Genomic DNA, 20,357 nt, shown 5'->3' with positions numbered 1-20,357 from the left:
TTTAAAGTAAAATTCAAATAGTCGAAAATAATTTACAACAGCAGTAAATCTATAATTACAGCTATGGTATGCAAAAATCTAGTACTCTCAGTTATAGCTTTGTAGTTCAAAGTAGCTCTGCATTTAAGAAGAAAGTATATTTTTAGTTTCAGCCATCGCTCCGAAACAAATGAAACTGCGGTATGCCTGTGGACTTACAGTACCAAAAATTATGTTTCTATACCCGTTGAGGCCCGGCATGGCCAAGCGCGTTAAGGCGTGCGACTCGTAATCTGAGGATCGCGGTTTCGCATCCCCGTCGCGCCAAACATACTCGCCCTTTCAGCCGTGGGGGCGTTATAATGTTACGGTCAATCCCATTATTCGTTGGTAAAAGAGTAGCCCAAGAGTTGGCGGTGGGTGGTGAAGACTAACTGCCTTCCCTCTAGTTTTACACTGCTAAATTAGGGACGGCTAGCGCAGACAGCCCTCATATAACTTTGCGCGAAATTCAAAACAAACAAACCAAACCTCCTTTATTTAGTAGTGCGAATTACTGAAACTCGCCTAAAATGTATACAAAAGTATGATCAATGTACGTTTAATAGCAAAGTAGTGGGCAAGGACTGTGGTTAACTTCCTTTCTATTGAGCTACTTATTTTTATCCGTGATACCCATATGTTATCATGCCTACCCCTACATGAAATGTTTTACAGTAATCGTTACCGCTGGCAAGTCAGATGACACCTTATTTTTAACTAAAAGTAATTATTAATAATTTAAGAACTTGGCACTACCTTATGCGAATGTACACTTTGAGCTGTATATAAAATCACGACAGTCACAGTGAACTTAGTATACTGATATGGTTCAATGTCATGTTAATTAGTGCCTCTACCATGTTGGGGGCAAGAATGCTAACTTCGAGAGGTAAGTTTCATCTTACTTCACCCAAATGGCAGTACCTTATTTTCCTTATTTCTTATTTTTGTTTTTATCTTTATCTTTTCTTTATTCTTATTTCAACTTGGGAAAGCAGTCACCTTTCTACAACTGTCTGCAGGCAGCGAAGGGTGATATAGATATGGAACATTGTGGACTGGAGCACCCACATCTCATTCCCTTAATTTCTTGTCGAATTGTGTCTATTTCTTATGTAAGACTAGCGAATTAGAGATTAAGATACACTTTATAACCTCACGTTGTAGCTTGTACCCTGGGATCTGTTCTTTTAAGGCAGAGTAGTTTATTTATTTTCTTAATTTTAATGTGTTTTGTTTTGGCTTTTAAAAAGTTATGGGTATAATATATACAATGATATTTTCTCAGTATGAAACAAATTCTTCACAAAGGTTTTTTTTTATATATATATATATCTCAAACTCCAGTAAAGAAAATAAGTGTTTTCCACTAAATTTTATTATTTTATGTGTTGTTTCCATTGTATTTTACATTATATCTAGAGTCCTTCTTCCTCATAACTCAGCCAAATTTCAGAGAACTTAATTTTGCTCAGCAATACAGTTTTCTGTGATATTTGATTCCTACACAGTCACTCAAATGAAATCGGTCAACCTGAGAATATTACAGCAGGAGACTCAAATGGCTTAAAATATTTTGTTTAAAAAAGTTCATTATCAAACCTAGCACAAAAGAGTGTCAGTTATTATTATTTAAGTTTTTCAATTCAAACTGATGCTCCAATGTTTATAATAAATTAGTTATTGAGAATTTTGTTATCAAAATTGAACTATATAGCCCATAAATAAAAAACATATCTATAAATTAGTTAGACAAATCTTGCGTAACAAACTGGTTGGAAACATTTAACATCATAAGTCTCTAAACAAGGAAACTAAAACGTATAATAATAATAATGTATTGAATTATCAGTTGTAAATTCGGATTATTAGTTTTATTCTCCTTACCCAAAAATAGATATAGATTTATTAGAATGGTTACAAAGGATTCAGGACTACTCGTAGGCTTATCGTATTTTCTTTTTGAAAGAGAAACCTAAGGCATGATCTCCCTGAAGTTTCTAAGATTACTTGGACAATCAATAGGATAGAAGTCTGATTCCGTTTTTGCTATATACTGAAACATTAAGACAAATGACAAACGTTTAAGGTTTGAAAAAGACAGACTAGACTCCAGTTAAGATAGTTTTGTTTTTCTTACTGAGTGTTGTCTCACAGAATGAGGTACCTTAGGCAATAATGGAGGCGATCATTTTAAAATAGTATAAAAGAGGATCTGTTATTCTTTAAAAATAGGGGAAGAAGTTTTAAGTTTCCAGTTCTTCTCAGGATGGGTGTACAGAGACAGCCTTGAAGGGCCAAACACACCTTGTTGTCTGAGTGTTGTGTTATTTTAACACTATATTTGGTCATAATTCCAACAATATCTCCCAAGCTTAAGAAATTTAAGGTTATCCTAGATATATACACTAATTAACAATGAAAGTTTCACGTTAGAAAAAAGACAAACTTTTGACGTTTTGTAAAATGTTACACTTTAATCATGAATGACGATTTTCCCTAAAACATACTTTTCAAATATAGTCAGTGCAATTTAGTTAAATGTAAGCTGAAGAAAATATGACGTAAGAAAATAAGATGTTTTTTTGTGATCCGCTGAATTTTATGCATATTTGATTCAAAAGTATCTACCCAGGAATTCATGTTCAATGGTAGGATTCAATCAGATAAAGATATGTTTGAATTCCTTATCAAACGGTAGTCTACAAGCTGTCTAATAAATGTATTGTCTTCATCAGGCAGTTACGTTAAATACAATAACAAGAAATCATTTATATTAAAAAAATCACTTATATTTTACACAATAGAAAATTGCACAAGTGAACACTTAAAACGATATTATTGACAAATTTACACTAAGCATGAAATATTTATTTTTTCGCTTTCTTATTTGCGAACAACTCGCAATATGACGAGGGTCATATTGCTTTCTATTGAAAGCTATCTCAAGTCACCTAAACAATCGTGATATATGGTAGCTCTTAACTAAGTTTTATTAGTTTTAAATTACTAAAGGTATGTTTATTCTCTATCACATGCACTGAGAGAGAGCAAAAAACCCTTAACGTTATTTGAACATTAGATAACGAGAAACAAAGCATTTTTTACGCACATAATAAAGCTAATTAACTGGACGTTTCTTATCGATTTCTTCCTTTTTTATGTAAATATTTCGCATAATCTTTGCAAGGGAAGTAATTCTGCTTAAAATTGTTTGCTGTCCAGATCTTTGGAATGTTTTCCGGCCAAAAGTGAAGTTGTACAAGTATGTTCATTGTAAAACAATGCTCTCAGGTTTAGCCAAATAAGTAATCTGAAGACTTCTGCAATGTCAACATACTTAAAGTTCCGAAGTTCAAAGTAGGAACAAAAAATTCAATCTAAGTTTTCTTATCAAGATATTGAAAAGGCTTATCTGCAACCTGCTCACCACGTACTGGTTTCAAGTGCCGAATTGTCTATTATTCTTTTGTTTATTTTTCCCAGCTACTATTGTTATTGTACTAACTCACTTTGCAATCAAATACCCATAATAAAGATTGAAATAAACAAATAAACTAGATAACCAATTTCAAACAGACTATTTTAAGAACTTTCCAAGTTTGAGGATTTTTAACGTTTATCAAAGTAGACTAGAAACTGAATTTGTAATGAGAAAACTCGTCACTATAGCTACGAGAGGTGGGACGTTTTAAAGAACAAGAATTGAAAAAATGATTAGGTATAAAAAATGTAAGACATTGTGTGGTACCAATGGCACGAAAAACAAATTACACTTGTGTACTTCTGACTGAAGTCAAAAGAGAGAACAAAAAAACAGAAAAAGATCATGTGGCATCGAACTTAGCTGACGTAAACATACTTGTTGATTTAAAAATTGTCAATTCGTTTATTTTTGCTGAAAGTCAAAATTAAAATTTTACTTTCCTACACCCTTTGCACGACTCTTACTGTATTTTAAAAATACGAGAATCAATCTTGGTTGTTCTTTATTTTAACACTATTTCTTATGTACAACTTACACTTTTTCTTAATCTGATACCCTTTTAATTCCTAAGTGTATTAAACATCATATATCTGTTATGTTAATCCTTGACGTTATCAAATAATTTTAATAACTGTGTTCTTATTATAACATTGAGTGAAGAAACATATATATATTTTATTTATCAGTGTGTTTGTTTTTGAAATTCGCGCAAAGCCACTCGAGGGGTGTATGCGCTACCCGTCCCTAATTTAGCAGTGTAAGACTAGAGGGAGAGCAGCTAGTCATCACCATCCACTGCCAACACTTGGGCTACTCTTTTACTAACAAATAGTGGGATTGACCGTAACATTGTAACGCTCCCACAGCTGAAAGGGCGAGCATGTTTGGTTTGACGGGGATTCGAACCCGCGACTCCCAGATTACGAATCGAACGCCTTAACCCACCTGGCAAAGCCGGGCCCTTATATGTCAGTTATTGCTCGAAATCAGAGATTTTTAAAAATAACAATTCAGATTTGTAGTCCCCCGCTAGTACAGCGGTACGTCTCCGGATAACAGCTAATTATCACTTCTTTTATATTTTTAACACATTTTACACCTGTTGTAATTTTTAGCAAGGTATCTTGCAATGTTTTTTCGTTTTTTTTGTTTTCATATCCTAATTACTTAACTAGTGTTTCATTTACTGTATCACTATAATGGTAACAAAGATACCTGATGAAGTGTATTCTTTTCTACAAGTTTTCTTTTTTATCACAAGTGTTCCATTGTTTTCTTTGTTTTATTAATGTTTTTCGTGTAATTTGATTTAGATACTTACCGCTAACCATTACTTCTTTTATATTTTCTAATTCATTTTATACCTTTTGTTGTAATTTTTTAACAAGGTGATATCTTTCAATGTTTTCTCTCCATATGCTAATTATTTAACTAGTGTTTTATTTCATGTATTTTTGTTTATATTTCCTCTTTGAGGTGGGATGAATAAAGAGAAAAAAAATTCGGATTTACTACGCTACCATCAGGGGTTCGATTCCCTTCGGTGGGCTGAGCAGATAGCCCGATGTGGCTTTGCTATAAGAAAAACACACACACAGATTTGTATTTTGTCTCCCACAAATCGCCGATCAAGAAGGAAAAAATCAATACTTAACTTGGTTTGGATTTTTAAAAAAATTACTTATCGGTTTCCGACATTTTCAAAGTTTAAATCTTAACTTTTGAAGTATTGTACTGTATATCTAATAGCTTTTCATAGAGCCTTTGTCTCTCGGTAGTTAGCCTCACTGATAAATTTTGATATCAATGGAAACTTTCTTGGCAGTGGCTTGAGGAAATTTAGTTGATTGTTCTTAAGCGCAAAGCTACACATTGTGCTATTCTACTGAGCTACACACGAGTATCGAAACCTGATTTTTAACACCATAAATCTTCTGACCTGCCGCTGAGCCATCAGAGGCGACTTGTGGAATACGAAAAATAAAAGAGAAATGCTAATTTTATACATTTCTGTATTTTAGCCGCATTAGACAAATAAAGAGGAATGCGAATTAAACAAAAAAAGACATCTGCAGTTAACTTGTGTTACATATTATAATTTATCTCAGACAAGTCTCCAATTTATAAAGTTAAGTATTACAATTGCCAATAGCTTGAACCTGAGTTAATGTGTAATTTGAAGTTAGAAATTAATTGAATGTCGATATGTATCAAATTTTAAGATATTTTCCAGAAAATTGATACGCACAATTTCTTACCACAAATATATTTTAATAAACAAACAATAATACAATTTATCATAACGTTTATCACAAATAGTTATTACAAATAATGATTTATATACAAAATTTTTACAAACAAACACTACCGAATCTTCGATTTTGTCTAGAACTGAATATTTTATCGACAGTTCACGATGAGCGAATTAATTCGGTTTTAATAATACACAGGTATACTTCACTTGACGAGAAGCCAACTAGCTTCTTCACACGTGAGTTTTTCCCGATGGCCTAATGTCTTCGTAGAAATATTAACGACCGAAGTTACTTCACTAAAGTTAGATTAAATGGTTTGTTATGTCCAAAATACATAAATGTTCCTGGTCAAATACCTGTAGTTTCCCGATTGATAATCGTTAATCACCGTTATAGTTTCCAAAGTTTGTAACATACTGACTGTATCAAGCCAACAATATATAAAACTGTCCCTTGACGCACCAGTTTATAAATTTTAGGCGATGTTCTCGAAAGTTCAGTTGGCAAAAATATTTTACTTACACACATAATACATTGTTTATTCTTGCGGTCGAGAATCTTCTACAAATTTAGATAATAGGCAGAAATATCGCAACACATATTTAACACTATTAAGTTACATGCATTTCTAAATACATATTAAATTGAAACAAACATAGATACTAAAATAAATATATAATAATAAATCTTTTACAGATGATTGTCAAATTATGATGTTTTTGTTGTTGAAAAAAAATATTCGTTTTTCTTCGGTTTCCTTAGAGTCAAGACCTTCAACAATACCAAAACGTTGCACTATTCTATTTTGAAAGAACGCTCAGATGCTGTTGTTAATTTTTACCTCTCAGCCCGTTTCAGTTTTTTAAGCGTTTTCTATCAGAACAGCATCTCTTCGTGTTTGTGCTTTAAACTTTCCTAATTTATCAATTACTTGTATCAGCTTCAAGTTTATGATTATAGTTCTTCGGATACAAGTATAGCTCGTGAAAGAAGTATTTTAAAAAGACTTAAGTGTATTCGATAACGTTAATTAATTAAGCGAAACTGTATACATTTTCTCTTTCCAAACTGTTCGAAGCAGGAAGTCTCAAGACATAACTGCACCTAGGAAACTCACCCATTATTTCTCGCATTTATATTTTGCATTGGTACTTAATACCTATATTAAGAAAATGTCACACTCGGTGCGTGGAAAATATCCAATTGTTTGGTCGCATAGGTGATATAAGGCTGTCTCCTCACTATACGTGTGGGAATGTCACACGGTAATTATTTTGTCTGATTTTCACAAAGACGATGGGTTACGCGCACTGCCGAAAGCAGCGAACAAATATTGACCATAAAATCTAAATAAGAAAGAAGAAGATTATGTTAGTTGTGTATGCCGCCCACTCGCTCTGAAATAAACTCTGCATTCAAGGAGCAGGAAAATGTAATTGTTTTTCATGGGAACGTTGAATGTGTGTGATAAAGCGCGGGAACAATTTAAACGAACATGAAGTTAATTTAGAATGGAATTTTAGTTATTTATTTATATTTACTCTCTATGGATATATTTGAATGTGTTATGAAAATCTTTCAGCTAAAAACTTTCCTTGAGTGGAAATTTAATCTAAAAAACTCAAATCGACAGGAAGTACGCGTATGTCGTGTCAAATGAAAAGTCAGTGGAAATAAAAAATATAAAACCTGATAGTTAGTGCGCTTGATTTGCAATGTATAGGGCGCGAGCTCGAATTCCGTTACGAAATATTATCGCCCCTTCAACTGAAGTAGCATTATAATGCGAAGGACAATCCCACTGTTCTATGGTAAAAGTTTGTTAGGAATGGTGTCGACTAACTAGCTGTCTTCTCTAGTTCACTTTGCGCGAAGTTCAAAACAAACCAAACTATTGGGTTGAGGAATAATTCGTGAGCGTTTTTTCAAGTTAAACAAATATATTCATAAATGAAACGCTTTCGCAAAATATTTCATGTCATTTGGTAGATAATTTTTTGCTCTAATAGATGGTGTGTTTGATTTTCATATGTCTTTAATTTTTGCTTTCATTTTCAGCTCATTAAATGGACTGTCAAGTGGACAAAATCGAGCATTTTCGACACCATCTGCTTTTCGCATTTAATTTCTTGCAATTTCGTTTAAAACAATGCATACTATATACCTAGGTATTACATGAAATAAAGTATCATAATAAATGTTTTGGGTGTAATGTGTTCATGCATTGAAGTATTGTATAGTCTTGCATGTAATGCTTGAATGAAATTATTTAAAAACGCTCACGAATTATTCCTCAACCTAATATTTAATCCATCACTTCAAAATCAGGACCAGCTAGAGCAGATGACACTCGAATAACTTTACGTAAAATTCAACAAAACAAACAAGAAAGCGAAAATACAGATATGACTTAACATTAGACCGTATTCACGAGGCTCGGCATGACCAGGTGGTTAAGGCGTTCGACTCGTAATTTGAGGGTCGTGGGTTAGAATCCCCGTTGCACAAAGCATACTCACCCTTTCAGCCGTGGGGGCATTATAATGTGACGGTCAATTCCACTATTTGTTGGTAAAAGAGTAGCCCAATAATTAGCGGTGAATGGTGATGACTAGCTGCTTTCCCTCTAGTCTTACACTGCAAAATTAAGGACGGTTAGCCAGATAGCCCTCGTGTAGTTTTGCGCGAACTTCAAAAACAAACAAACCTTAGTAATGAAATATAACGTTATGAGAGTTCGACTGGTGTCTTAGAAGGAAGTACCTTTTAAATAGTCTTGTTATTTGTCAACTACTCGTGTGAATATGTACATCCTTAAGAAGGCACAACGACGTTCTCTGAGCACTGGATAAGCATCTCAAAGAAATAATTTTTTTTTTAAATCCAGTTACATAACTAATTCAAAATATTGTTTGTTTTAAAGCAAAACCTCATTGAACCATCTGATGCGTCCACCACAGAAAATATGTCCCAGTAGTACAGCGGTACGTGTGCAGATTTACAATGCTATAAATTGAGTTTCGATAGCCTGGTTGGAATGCTACAAAGAGCTCATCGTGTAGCTGTGTGCTTAACTCCAAACAAACAGACCGTGGAAAGTAAAATTTCGGATTTTAGCGTTGTTAGTCCGCTGAATTAAGCTGTCTCATTTTATTCACATTGTCTTACTTACATTATCAAAATTTTAATCGTATTTTTTGCTTGCTTTAGTAGAATAGTTTGATCAGTCTTTCATTAATAATAGACATATGTCTTAAAAACTATTCTCTTCTTCTTTTTTCAAGCGTGGCCTATAAGAAGAAAGTATCTATTTATAAGCATCTAATAGTCATTATTCTATTATGACAGAAGGTATGATTAATTTTAATTATAAAAATAAAATGCACACTTTAAGTAAAAATATATTGTTCTCCTGAATACATGTTATTTCTAAATACAAACTGATAGAGACAACTGTTAGCTGTAAAAAAAAAATTTCAATGCTTTTCAAACGTGTGTTTTCTGTAGAAACACTGTTCTGATCTACTACTTTTACTTGTCTGACGAGGTGCCTTTTTCTGGTTGTATGTTATCAGTTTCATCATATTTCTTTCTAATAAAGTATTCATTTTTACGATGCATTAAACTACTACCCTATGAAATACAAGCGTTTACAACATTTCTTTATGAAAAACTAAACCATTTTGCCTGTGAAACATATATATTTCATAATGTAAAAAAAATACTAACCTTTTAAAAACAGAAAACCGTGTTCCCGTGATACAACCGGCTATCATGGTAATCTTGTTTAGGACACCAAACTGTTTTCTTATGAGATAGCCGAATTTTACAATAATCATATTTAGAACACTAAACCATTTTACTGTGACATAAGCGAATTTTATGGTAATCCTGTTTAGAACGTTAATTTTTTTTTATTGTGACATAATCGTATTTTATGGTAATCTTGTTTAGAACGTTAAGCATTTTTTCCTCTTTCACCAGGATTTCATTATGATCCTGATTATAATATTAAACCGTTTTTCTGTGGAACAAACATCTTTCCTAATAATAATGCCCCTTTAATATGTATCAGTAAACAACTGTCCTGTGAACACCATCTCTTTCTTTTTTTTATCATTATAGATCTTAAAATATGTTGTTAAAGACACATTCCTATTACTACTCAAGGAAGTTAACCACATGGTTCCATGTAACTCTAAAAGTTGTTAATAACACCTTGAGGTGCTCGTGCTTTGTCCTGGTTGTGAACTTTAAAAAAAATGTGCGGATGCTTGCCCTGGTAAATAACACAGTATATTTATAACATGGCATATTATTACAGTATTCGTTATTACCTCACTAAAGGTTTTGTATAAACTTTTAGAACTCAATATGTATATACTTAAAACATGTTATACACTGCGTGATGGTTAGGGCGAGTTTGTATAAATAGGTAGAGGAAAATATAGTGGCAGTATGCGTGTTTTCTGTTATCCAGCTCGTAATATCCTTTCACAGTGTTTCACTTGATTAATTAATTGAGGATAATAAACCGCATAAGTGTCTTAGAGGCCGAAGTTGAAGGGTCACGGGTTAAAGTAGGAAGTTGGTGTAATTTAAAAAACGGCTCTTCATATCAGCTTTAAGGTAGCTGTTGAGTAGAAACTACAGCCGAGTTTATGTGTTACTGAAATAGTGGCCGCCATGTTTTTAAGTATATCTCTCAAAAAAAAATGCTTGTGTACTCTCCAAGATTTATAAAATGTTTTTTTGCCCTCCCCCACAATGTATATATGTTGTATTATAGAAAATTTAATCATTTTTTCAGTGTAAATACGTTGCGCTATCTATGAATTTAGTTAACATTAACTTGAGTAAAAGATAATAAATGCTCAATAATAACAATAATGGGAGTGGATAGTGTTGTGAACCCCCTTTAACAAGTCTTGTTCTAAAATAATTAGAAATAAATTCAATACTAATTTCCATCATTATATGAAAACGTCAAGATCGTTTTTGCCACGTATTTCTGGGTCCCTAAATGTACTATTTAAATAAAATCTTTATTTAGAGTCCCCGATGACCCAGCTGTGAAATTTAGAGCTTAGAAAGTTAAAGTTCTGGGTTCGATCCAGACGATTGACACATTGTAGGAAGCTCCTATTCTGTAGCGTTGTACCAGAATGAATATTCGTTCACTCCTATACTTACCTTAAACTCACACACAAAACATCGGGGTGAAAAAATATCACAAAAAATCGAAATTCACTTGACCTTATCGACAGAAATATCAAAGATTCTTCTAAGAAGTCTGTCATTTTCACCTAATACATGATACTATGCGTACAACTTGAAAATCTTCCAGTCATTCTGCGCACGCTCAGCGAACGATAGTCTCACAATCAATAGTAGAGCCACGACAACATTGTAAATATCTTTAATTAATGTTTCGGTTTGATTTCGTTTGTTTTGAATTTCGCGCAAAGGTACTCGAGGGCTATCTCTGATTTAGCAGTGTAAGACTAGAGGTAAGGCAGCTAGTCATCACCACCCACCGCCACGTCTTGGGCTACTCTTTTACCAATGAATAGTGGAATTGACCGTCACATTATAATGCCCCCACGGCTGAAAGGGCGAGCATGTTTGGTGCGACTGGGATTCGAACCCGTAACTCTCGGCTTACGAGTCGAATGCCTTAACACACTTGGCCATGCCGGGCTAATATAAAGAATAGTGAATAGTATACTGCAGTTATTTCTTGTCAGTCCAGTGTTCAGCTTGCGGTGAATCAGTCAGTGTTTTCGTTATGACGTTGTGCAAGTAAACTTATACAGTAAAGCTTGTTTAAGCCGGAAACTACATAGAGCGGAAAACCGTACAAGCCGGAAATATCATCAAAATTTTGCAACATTGTCTTAACATTCCTCTAATAAAACGCCCTCTATATGGCGAAAACTACATAACACGGACGGAAAACTATTTTTCACCTGCCTCATCTATCAACAAGTAGGATTCGAACCTGAGAAAGGCGGAAAAATGTTTTTTGATTAAATATTAATTTATTGTTAATTTAATAATTTCTTTAAATATTAATAAATTCTCGGACATACGTAATAAAGTGCTTTCAAAACTGTGGATTTATTCTCGATAATGGCTGAGATTGTGGAGAAATTGTTTGTTATGACGATTCTAGTGGAATCCAGACTCTGATTGAGAAGACTGATGCAGATGAATCTGTGAACGCGGAAGGTTTTGTGAACGTTGACAAGAATGTTTTAACAGAAATTGATTTAAAATGTATAATAGAATCGCAAGGTGGTAACAGTATGAGAAATTCAGAAGATGAACAAAATGGAAAAGGTAGTGAGGAAATAGAAATTCCTGCTTCATCGCAAGTGTTAAATTATATTAACGCTATTAAATTGTATGCAAAAATGAAGGGGGAAAATTAGCTGAATGGAAAAGCCGTATAATTGGCGTTCTCTTTTTACCGCATGAGAAAGCCCATTAAAAAAACGAAACAGTTGAAACTGGACGCTTTCTTCAAATAAATTTGATTAAGATTTTGTGTAATTACGTATATTTTGAATGCCTATTTATGTTCTAATTCTAATAATTTTAGCATAAACAATATAATATCATATTTCACAACGTCTTACTTCTTTCCTTTGAGTCTGTTTGTTTGTTTGTTTTTTGAATTTGGCGCAAAGCTACTCGAGGGCTATCTGCTCTAGCCGTCCCTAATTTAGTAATGTAAGACTAGAGGGAAGGCAGCTAGTCATCACCACCCACCGCCAACTCTTGGGCTACTTTTTTTACCAACGAATAGTGGGATTGACTGTCACATTATAACGCCCCCACGGCTGAAAGGGCGAGTATGTTTGGCGCGACGGGGATGTGAACCCGCGATCCTCAGATTACGAGTCGCACGCCTTAACACGTTTGGCCATGCCGGGCTTTTCCTTGAGTCAAGCAAGTATAATGTTTCGCTCAACACCTATATATAATTAATGTTCACTGTGTCTAAGCCGTAAATTTTACTCGGTGCCGTACAATTTCGCCTTAGACAGGTTTTACTGTATTTATGAAAGGACAAGACAGTTAGCGCGGCTTTAGATGTGGTCTATAAGTTACCACAGCGCTTAACCTCATAAAAAGTCGAAAGAGAAAATAAACTAACTTTTTGTCGTAAGGTGACTGAACGTTGAATTTTAAAATATCCTGCTGACGAAATGAAAACTTCACAAAAATATTAATACTTCCTTAAATTTCCACACTAAAAGAGAAATTTTATTAACTTTTACAAGGTATCATCTTATCAACAACATGTCCTCACTAAAACAGAAACGTTATCTTTTATAAGATCTCAGCTTTTTGACACCTTGTTAAATGTCCTCACTAAAACAAAAAAATATTAAATTTTACAGGAGATATCATCATATTAATACCTTGTTAAATGTCCTCAATAAAACAAAAGCATTAATACATTTTGCAGGAGATTTCTATATACGTATACTCTTCAAAAAAAGAAACGCAAAAGGCAAAATTTGAGACAAATTGTTAACAAGTTTATTCCGGGTAGTTCTGTATAATATGCGTGAAACTTTGCACATTCACTGCTGAACATGCAAAGTCTGCAAAGGCGAAGTCCACGCTCACTAGGTGAAGTTTAACGTCACTCAACGTCAATAACGAGTATGCCCCCCGCGAGCATCAATAACTGCTTGGCAACTCCTGCCCATGGAAGCGATGAGATGACGAATCACATCCTGTGGAATGGCTGTCCACTCAGCCTGCAAAGCTGCTGCAAGCTGAGGTAGAGTCTGCGGTTGAGGTTGTCGCCGTCGCAGACGTCGGTCCAACTCGTCCCAAAGATGTTCGATGGGGTTTAAATCTGGTGATCTGGAGGGCCAGGGAAGAACGTTGATGCTGTGGTGTCTCAAGAAGACAAAGGTGAGTCGGGCTGTGTGAGGACGGGCGTTGTCATGTTGAAAAACGTCGTTGACGTTCACTATGATGGGTTGCACATGGGGCCTAAGAATCTCGTCGACGGTTGCGTACGGTCTGATCGGAAAACCTACGCAGCCCTGGTATGGTTGAGGCATTAGACGTCGCAGTGGTGGTCCTATCCCGAAGGTGACATAACCGGATGTAGCGATCTTGTGCGGGCGTGGTCACACGAGGTCTGCCAGATCGTGGACGGTCACGAGTTGATACAAGTTGTTGGTGACGATTCCATAGCCTTGTGATGGTGCTTGGGTGGACATTCACAGCTCTGGCAACATCTGATCGAGATTCACCTCCTTCCAGTCGACCAATGGCATTGTTGCGTTGTGCTTCAGTCAGTCTTGGCGTAACTGTATTGCGTGTCGGTGGCTTAACACTGAGCTATGATAACCGAGAACCCGTCACTTTTATAGGGATTTTGCACATGTTGCACTTGCAGAACATGCAGATCTCTCAAACAAATTTATTGGACACGAATGCGCTTTGGCGAAAAATCCGATGTTTTCCTCTGTTTTCAAAGTGCACAACTTTTATTGTCATTTTGGTCTGAGAATCAGTGCCTTAACACGTGTAACATCACATACTCTGAGCTTGTAACGTTATTACATATATTTCTCTTTAAAATAACAAAAATATCCCTTTTGCGTTTCTTTTTTTGAAGAGTATATTAACGCCTTGTTAAATGTTGTCACTCCATTATACGTTTTAGTAACATTTGTACTCATAAAGTTAAATATGTTAACGTTGATTTAAATTGAAAGTACCTTGTTTAATGTTTTTATCGGAACACAGACGTGACATTGCAATCATAGCTCTGGCAATCTGCTTCTGTACTCGTATGTATTTTCTTTGAACTACATTTTGACAGATTTCATAGTAATTCTTTATATAGTTCTTTGTAAAATTTCCTAAAGTACGAATGTTCAAGAATGAAACGTTAGGCAAAATATGTAAATATATAAACACTTAGAACATTTACACACTAGGAATTGTAAATAACGCTGTTAAGCATATTTGAATATTAGTCATTAATTCCATACTAACCCGAAATATTCTATAATTTAGTTACTATACATTAATTTAGTAATTCATTTTTGTACTTCATTTCATTTCAGTTAATCAGGAATTTGGAATTATACTTCTGTATTCAGACACACGCAACAGTAAATTTCAATTGTAAAACTATGTGCCGCGTCCCCCAGTGGCACAGCGGAATGTACATGAACCTACAACGCCATGAGCCAGGTTTCGATACTTGTAGTACGAAGAGCACGGGTGGCCCATTGGGCAGCATTATGATTAACTTCAAACACACATGGGCCCGGCATAGCCAAGTGGTTAAGGCATTCGACTCATAATCCGAGGGTCGCTAGTTCGAATCCCCGTCACACTACACATGTTCGCCCTTTCAGCCGTAGGGACGTTATAACGTTACGATCAATCCCACTATTCGTTAGTAAAAGAGTTGCCCAAGAGTTGGCGGTGGGTAGCGATGATTAGCTGCCTTCCTTCTAGTCTGACACTGTTAAATTAGGGAAGGTTAGTGCACATAGTCCTCGTGTAACTTTGCGCGAAATTCAAACCAAACACATAAAGCTACATTACCCTATATCTTCGAAATTGAGTAAATATAAGCCTGACAAAGGTTTAGGTTACCTGCAAGATAAAATTAGGCATTCCAAAGATCCCAACAGTCCACCAAATCTGATGTTTCTGTCACCCCGGAAAATCTTGCTAATACGAGTGTTAAATTCCTTTATGTTACAGCCATTCTGTGTGGATTCCCCTAAAACAAATTAGACTGTATATCTAGTATCAATCCACAAAGCGTTATTCATCATTACTCATATACATTTGTTATATGTATCTATATATCTATATCTATACATATGTATATATATGTCCTATATACAAAGTATAAAAATGAGCAGACGGTAGATAAGGTTTAAAAAATACACTCGAATCTAATTCCACACATTATTAACATCCGTTTCGTGCAGGGTCATAACCAGAGTATAAATTAAAAACTGTGGGTCACCACTAGTGTTTAGTTCCCAAAACATTTGTGACAAGTGAGTTAGGGATATGAACTTAGCAGATAGCCCGATAAGGCTTTGCTATATGAAGGCACACACACACACGCACGTTAGGAAGAAAAAATATATTAGCATGTAGTAGGATTATAATTTGCTTATCTTGTTTTGTTCTCTACGAAATTCATAGTAATACTACTTTAATGTTTATTTAGCACCTAACAGTTGGCTAATTTGTTTGATTTAATATTAGTAAAATAAAATTAATAGGTAAATATTATTACACGTATGGGTTGTTGAATAAATTATTTCCCGACATTCACTTTGTAATAATAATTACCAAATTGTTGAATACGAAATACAATTGTCTGTAAAAATTTGAAATGACACAATGTGATTGTTTACACAAAAATATTGTTATTTTATTTTGAGTATATGGCGAATGATCACCCGTGCTGATGTCACAAATATCTGTAAAAAGACAAAACTTCTGCAACCTAAACTGTGTAGATGTCGCTCAAAATGGCGCCGAAACAGCATGATGTGTGATTAAATTGTAGAAGCTATTAATATATACATAATAAGCAATAACACTCACTTCGTCTACAATGTATTAACTTCAACTCTTAAGACACAAAAAACGACAGCGTAAATTTATTACAGTGTGTATTTTTATTATAATAAGGCATGTGTCAGCTACAAGCACATATGCATTATCTTCCTGTTTATTAAAAATGACAAAAATTAATTTTCAAAGAATATACTTATGAATAATATGTAAGTAGATGATTTTCTTCATCAGCAACATGGCAGTCATCTACCAGCATATAAGGCCGACATAGCCAGGTGGTTAGAGCGCTCGACTCGTAATCTGAGAGATACAGGCTCAAATCGCTATAACACCAAACATGCTCACTCTTTCAGCTGTGGAAGCGTCATAATGTAACGGTTAATCCCACTATTCGTTAGTAAAAGAACAGCCCAAGAGCTGGCGGCAAGTGGTGATGACTAGTTGTATTCTCTCTAGTCTTTCACTGCTAAATTAGGGACGGCTAGAGCAAATAGCTCTCGTGTAGCTTTGAGCGAAATTCAACAAACAAACGTATCCATGTGGTCACTCATGCTGATGCATTCTGGACGGTACAGAATGGATGTTGTTAACACGCATTATCACACAATTGATATGTATACTAGACAGTCTGGAAAAGATCAACGATGTAGCATAATGCCCGCTGTTTACACAAAATAGCTGTTATAAAACGCTGAAAGCAGCTAATCACCATCATACACTGCCAACTTTTATCAACGAATATTGGGATTGACCGTCATATTATAATACCCCCATTGCTGAAAAGGCGAGAATATTTGGTGAGACGGAGATTCGAATTCACAAATTGTTAGTCAAGCGCCATAACAACCTGGCCATGCCAAGCCTCCTCCGTCACAGATATCCGGAATAAATATCATGCTAAGGTCAAGAAAAACCTGATTTAGCCCTGGAGTTAACACTGCACTGCACATTTTTTTAAACCATAATCGAAGTCCCCAAGATTGGCACATACGTCTATACATTTCACTGACGAGTTAAACGTTTCATTGGCCAACTGGTTCGTGTCATGACATTTTTATGGCTGGTCAGACATGTAATGAGCTACCTTTAAACAGAAACTACTGGACTGCTTAGCAACAAATCCTTCTCTAAATCTTATAGAAAATACCTGTAATTTTCTTGGATGCTATGTACATTCGTGCCTTAAACTATTGCGGCATCAGAAAACTTACTTTTGTTTTTACTGGGAGAATGGAGCAAAGTTTCCCATAAGGTCGTATGCCGAGTGATCAAAAATATGTTCCACAGGTACAAAAGGAAGGGGAGGATATGCTCATTATTGAGTATCTCTTTTTGCTGTGATTCTTTTAGGTACGTTCATTTAGCCATAACTCAACTCTTAAAAACTCTGAATGTGAAAGTACTTGGGTTCCACGTGTTGTAACAAAACCGAATCATTATCTGCTTCTGTGAATAAATGCTACTTCAAAGCCCCCCACGGGAACAGCAGTAAATCCTTAGGCTTATTGCACTAAAAACTGGGTTTCAATACCGTGATGGGCAGATGTCTGATTGTGTAGCTTTGTGCTTAACAACAAACACAAACATACTTCGAAAACATATTTTAATTTCAGCTCCAGTGACGTAAGAAGGAGCGGGGCAGACAACGTAACTGCTCTAGGGCCTAGAAAGGCCCATCAATAATTGTGAAGACTTTACATAAGCAAATATAATAAAGAAATAAAATGTGATTTAGCAATGGTAACCGAATCAAGCTTTTGTCTTTAAATCCAATAATTGTTCACCGAACTTTCAACTCCTCTCTTAGAGTATCTTCAGGCTAATTGCTACTTAACAAGAACAAACTTTAAAATAAAAAAGTAGTTTTATTGAATAACATTTTACAAAAAGATAAAAACGCACTATCTGTTGTACGTATCTTCCCACGGGCCAAATGGGAACCAATTTTGGTGAAAATCCATTCATACCCTGCAAAGTAATTAAATAGACATACAACAAACAGTACTATTATATAGTTACAGTTCAAACGCTTAAAGTTCACTAAGCATTGGAAACGAATGGACTCAAGTTTTGGGATGAAATTCGTGTGGACTGCATATACAAATAAAATTTCATTCCATCTCATAATCCAGCCAAACTGACAAGATTTCTTGTTGAACGAAAGTGGCTCGTGGCGAAATGAAAGACAAAATATGGAATTTAAATGCGTGTTTTACAGTTTTATGATTTTGAATCCGACATGGACAAATTAACAATAGTGTGAAATAACACTGTAACGCAAATTTTGTTCTGGATAGTATGTGTTATTTCTTAATTGCTTATGTTGTAAAAGTACAGAAAATGGCCATTATTCCCTTCAAACTTTGCTTTTGTGACCTGGATAATGAAATTTAGAAATTAACCTCTTTTCTATGTAAAAAACGGACAAATTTGCACATTTTCCTTTACATAAGGTCTGAATACAACAACATATGAATCAAGATTTACATGTATTTATACTAAAGTTACACAAAAATGTTCAGAAGTGAGTAGTTTTTCGAGATTTGCGACTGTAATGTAAATCACTTTCACGTATCAACCCCCAAATATAGTCTTCCATCACGTTTTCGTTATACGCTCCTTGATATGGACTTTCAGGGACTTCCTGCAGCCCATTTTTCCGTAGTTTTTCACCAGAGCCTCAACCAGTTCCAGATAATTTTCGGGCTTATGATTGCCCAAGAAGCCCCGAACCGCTGCGACAAAGCTGCCCCAAGCTCTTTTTTTCCTCTCTACTGAGCTTCTTTTCTGTGAGCTCTTCTTTATTTGTGGTCCAACGAAGATACTAGCTTTCACCTTTGCTTCAGACAGCTTAGGGAAGAAGTCTCGAAGGTACTTGAAGGCTGCAGACTTCTTATCAAGAGCTGTGACAAATTGTTTCATAAGGCCCAATTTTATGTGCAATGGTGGGAACAACACTTTCTGGAGGTCCATTAGTGATTCACACTTGAAATTGTGAGAATTCGGTCCGTTGTGACAGTACTTCCTATTGTAGTGCGCTGCAGTGTTATTATGAAAAATAAATGTATTTCATCCACAACTAATGTGTAAGAGGTTCATGGAAAATATTTTATATGTGATATTTTTTCTATACTCTTGAAAATTAGAAAAAAAAAAAGATATTTAAATTTTAAAAGGTCTAAAATTTGTATAATATAAAATCTTACCATTGAAGCAAGCAAACATTGTCCGTCTTACCTTCTAGATTTTTTTTCCAGTACTCCCAGGTAAAATGAGATGTCCATGGTTTGTCTTGATCCCTGACAAGCATGCCGAAATGTGTCTTGTAGGCTTCACATATTTTAGCAGGCGCTGTCACAGAGTACTTTTTTGCTTTTGTCTCGATAAATTGGTCACATACATAGCAGAATACGTCTAGAGAATGCTTGCATCTTCTTGATGCCATCTCTGATAAAATCAGATAGGTCTATGTGTTCACTTGGGCAGCTAGAATTAAACTGAAGTGGTGAGCCCCTATATATATACATTACTATGGAAAGTTCTAAAAAATTCTCGTAAGTTTTACAACATTCTAGAAAATTCTTGTTAGTTGTACAGCATTTTAGAAAGTTCTTGAAAATTCTTATAAGTTCGAGAAAATTCTCTATCAGCTACTTAGCACTGAATTTACCTGGAATGTTCTGGAAAATGGGTAAATTTGAAAATATCATTACCCAGATCACAAAACCAAAGTTTGAAGAAAAAAAATGTCTTTTCCATTTACTTTAGGCATAAGCAACTGGGAAATAACACTTTCTGCTCAGTAACAAGAAAAAGTAAAAATTTTGTTACATAGTGTAATCAACAGCTTTTTAGGAATGCTATGTGTACTTTCTAATACATATTGATTTTGAAGGAGGCTGAAAGTTTGCTCAATAAACACTGAACGTGAAACTAAACAACATTATTTTTTATTATTAATTAATATTCCAGACATTTAAAAATAACCAGTTTCTAAGTTG

At 34.8% G+C, this 20,357-nt stretch overlaps 2 protein-coding genes across 2 annotated transcripts in view; both read right to left on the bottom strand.

Annotated features, from left to right (window-relative positions):
- Positions 1 to 7,776: 7,776 nt before the first annotated feature.
- Positions 7,777 to 19,801, bottom strand: LOC143235084 (uncharacterized). The gene is made up of 2 exons (XM_076472882.1): positions 19,594 to 19,801; positions 7,777 to 15,538 (listed from the first exon to the last, which is right to left on the bottom strand). The coding sequence occupies exons 1-2, from the start codon at positions 19,799 to 19,801 to the stop codon at positions 15,405 to 15,407; spliced, it is 342 nt and encodes a 113-aa protein (XP_076328997.1). The 3' UTR covers positions 7,777 to 15,404.
- Positions 7,777 to 20,357, bottom strand: part of LOC143235083 (EEF1A lysine methyltransferase 2) — a 39,761-nt gene continuing 27,180 nt past the window's right edge. Inside the window, exon 8 of the mRNA XM_076472880.1 lies at positions 7,777 to 19,842. Coding sequence (XP_076328995.1) covers positions 19,831 to 19,842 — 12 coding nt within the window. The 3' untranslated portion in view covers positions 7,777 to 19,830. The remainder of the gene's footprint in view (positions 19,843 to 20,357) is intronic.

Source organism: Tachypleus tridentatus, chromosome 12 (genome assembly GCF_004210375.1).
Source record: "Tachypleus tridentatus isolate NWPU-2018 chromosome 12, ASM421037v1, whole genome shotgun sequence".
Taxonomy (NCBI): Eukaryota; Metazoa; Arthropoda; class Merostomata; order Xiphosura; family Limulidae; genus Tachypleus; species Tachypleus tridentatus.
This window is presented reverse-complemented; position numbering and strand designations above follow the sequence as displayed.